This window comes from Nicotiana sylvestris, chromosome 9 (genome assembly GCF_000393655.2).
Source record: "Nicotiana sylvestris chromosome 9, ASM39365v2, whole genome shotgun sequence".
Classification (NCBI taxonomy): Eukaryota; Viridiplantae; Streptophyta; class Magnoliopsida; order Solanales; family Solanaceae; genus Nicotiana; species Nicotiana sylvestris.
In genome coordinates this window covers 86804435-86807891 of record NC_091065.1, presented here as the reverse complement: position 1 = coordinate 86807891, position 3457 = coordinate 86804435, and the positions used below count along the sequence as shown (strand labels likewise).

Here is a 3457-nt window from a genome sequence, read left to right as displayed (position 1 = left end):
TCCTCATGTGATACCCCAGTAGTATCTGGTAGTGCATCCCCTTCAATAGTTACAATGGCCTCTTCTTCCCCCACACTTTGTGCCTCATTTTTCGAGAGGTGATCTCATGCAGTACACCATCAGCAGACACCACAAACATGGTTACAACATTTTTCTCTTCCTCAAATGGTACTACACCACCATGGAATCGGTAGCAACGATGGCAGAACTCTTTGTGACCTTAGGTTTTGATCTTGTTCTCCACTTGGTCTTTGACTGGTGGGAGCCTCAGACGATGGGGAGAACAGAGCAATAGTTTAAGGGTGTCTAAATTAGGAAGAGACTGGGAAACTGGGTGAGGTGTAACTGTAGCGGCAGGAGTAATAGTGGGTAAGGAAGGCTCAGTGGGAGCGGAAGGCTCCATAGATTGGTCAGTAGTAGTTACAATTAAGGCAGGAAGATCGGAAGTTGTCTCAGCCATTGAAAAAAGTGGTGTAACGATGCTTCTGGGAAATTTTAATGTAAGACTTATGGTTAGGAAGAGCAGAAAAGAGGGTTTTCAAAAGGAGAGGATAATTATGAAGAGAGAGGAATGGGCACCGGTTCTGAAACGGCGGTTGGGCATGGAGAATTGCAATTCAGAGGGAGATGGAATGATTTGAAATGAAGAGACGTGACAGTAGGATCTGAAAAGTTGATGACATGGAAGTTGTGTTTTGTACCCTTTTTAAGATGTGTATTAAAGGATGTACAGAACTACTAACCTTTGGTACAAGAACCAGGTTCTTGACCCTTTTTTTGAAAGAATCAATCCTCTTTTATCATTCATGCACTGCATCTACAGCTTCTATACTCATCATGCATGTTTACCTGTAACGGTATTGAAGTGAGTTAGACATGGTCAGAAAACACTTTTAGCCAGTTATTTCTTGAAGGTTAAAGCCAGATAAAAAGGAATCAGGTTCTCAATTGGGCTTTAAAAGCCCCAGCTTCACTCTGTTTCTTTCAAACTGTTCCCTACTTAGTGCCTTGGTGAAAATGTCTGCAATTTGTTCTTCTGTGCTATAGAACTTCATACATATCAGCCCTTTCTCCACATTGTCCCTCAGAAAATGATGCCTCATATTAATATGTTTTGTCCTTTTGTGTTGAACTGGATTCTTAGCCATGTTAAGTGCACTGGTGTTGTCACATACAAGGGGCACACTCTCAGTGAGTACCCCAAAGTCCTCCAGTTGCTGCTTGATCCATAGAAACTGAGCACAGCAGGATGTTACGGCTACATATTCAGCATCAGCTATTAAAAGAGCCACTGAATTTTGCTTCCTTGTGCCCCAAGAGATAAGACATGAACCTAAGAAGTGAGCCATTTCAGAAGTGCTTTTCCTGTCCACAAGATAACCTACATAAACTGCATCAGCATACCCAATAAGATTAAAACTGTCACCTGAAGGATAATACAGCACCAGGTCCCGTGTTCCTTTGAGATATCTCAGTATTCTTTTGGCAGCCTTCAAGTGAGATTCCTTGGGATTTGATTGAAAATTTGCACATAGCCCCACACTAAAAGCAATAGCAGGTCTACTGGCAGTGAGATATAGAAGATACCTAATAATGCCTCTATACATGGTTTGATTCCCAGGAGATCCAGTTTCATCCATGTCTAGTCGAGTGGTAGTAGCAATGAGAGTGTCTATCACCTTTGATGCTCCATGTCAAACCTCTTCATGAGCTCCCTGATGTATTTTCCTGACAAATGGATATACCCCTTGGGGACTGTTTTACTTGAAGACCCAAGAAGAAGTTCAATTCCCCCATCATGCTCATTTCAAATTCACTTCCCATGAGTTTTGCAAATTCTTCACACAGAGAATCAGTTGTTGCTCCAAAAATGATATCATCAACATAGACCTGAACAATGAGCAGGTTCCTTCCTCGTTTCTTTAAGAAAAGTGTGTTGTCAATTTTTCCTCTTTTAAAGCCATTTTCCAAGAGGAACTTTGACAACCTTTCATACCAAGCTCGAGGAGCTTGCTTTAGCCCATACAGAGCTTTGTCCGGTTTGAACACATATTCAGGGTGCTCATGACATTCAAACCCTGGGGGTTGCTTCACATAGACTTCTTTATTAAGGAATCCATTCAAAAATGCACTCTTGACATCCATTTGGAACAAGTTGAATTCCATATGAGATGCAAAAGCGATTAGAATTCTAATAGCGTTCATGCGATCCATTGGAGCAAATGTTTCATCATAGTTAATCCCTTCCTCCTGATTGTAGCCTTGGACCACTAGCATGGTCTTGTTCCTTGTGGTAATTCCATGTTCATCGAGCTTGTTTCTGAATACCCACCTGGTTCCTATAATGGTTCGACCTGGGGGTCTAGGCACCAGGTGCCACACATTGTTTCTCTCAAACTGATGTAGCTCGTCTTGCATGGTTGTAATTCAATCTGTATCTTTTAAGGCTTCCTTGATATTTTTGGTTCTATTTGGGAGAGAAAGGCTGAGAAGGCAAGTGAATTTCTCGCTCTTTACCTGGTTTGTTCTCTGGAATCTAGAGGAGTAATAATGTTGTCTATTGGATGAGAGCTTTGGTGTCTCCAGTTAGACGCCTGAGGTTCATTCTGAGATGAAGAGGGTATGTTTGGCTGATTTTCCTCTGTCCTTCACTCAGGTGCTAGTGGAGTTCCCTGAACTACATCAACCACTCTTTCTTTAGCTTCAGTGGTTGTAATTGAGGTGCTTGGTTCTATTGAAAATGAGAGAGTTGTCTTCATTTAGCTCCTTTACTTGACTCATCATATCTGCCTTTTTGTTTGTCATGTTAATGACTTCATTAGGGACTAGTAAGGGTTCTCCATCTTGTTCTTCTTCAGCACTCTTCTCACATGATGGATAAGATTCATCAAAAATAACATGAACACTTTCCTCAACATATTGAGTCCACTTATTATATATCTTGTAAGCCTTGATTTGAGAAGAGTAGCCTAGAAATATTCCTTTATCACTCTTGGCATCGAATTTACCAAGGTGATCCTTTCCATTGTTGAGAACATAGCATTTGCACCCAAATATTCTTAGGTGAGTCATCTTGGGTTTCCTTCCATTCAACAATTCATACGGGGTTTTGTTCAGAAGTGATCTGATCATGCACCTGTTCACCAAGTAGCAGGCAGTATTGATAGCTTCAGCCCAGAAGTTCTTTGCAATTCCACTGTCGATCAGCATTGTTCTTGTCATTTCTTCCAAAGTTCTGTTCTTCTTTTCTACTACTCCATTTTGCTGGGGAGTTCTGGGAGCTGAGAAGTTGTGAGTGATGCCATTTTTATTGCAGAATTCATCAAATTTGACATTGTCAAATTTTGTCCCATGATCTGATCTAATTCATGCGACTCTAGACTCCATCTTCACCTGGATTTTCTTCACAAAGGCCAAACACCTCAATAGTTTCATCTTTGGTTCTGAGAAATAGAGT

At 41.1% G+C, this 3457-nt stretch overlaps 1 protein-coding gene across 1 annotated transcript; it reads right to left on the bottom strand.

Moving 5' to 3' along the window:
* Positions 1-944: 944 nt before the first annotated feature.
* Positions 945-1640, bottom strand: LOC138877881 (secreted RxLR effector protein 161-like). Its single transcript, XM_070157527.1, has one exon. It carries the CDS (start codon positions 1638-1640, stop codon positions 945-947), a length of 696 nt encoding a protein of 231 aa, XP_070013628.1.
* Positions 1641-3457: the final 1817 nt, after the last annotated feature.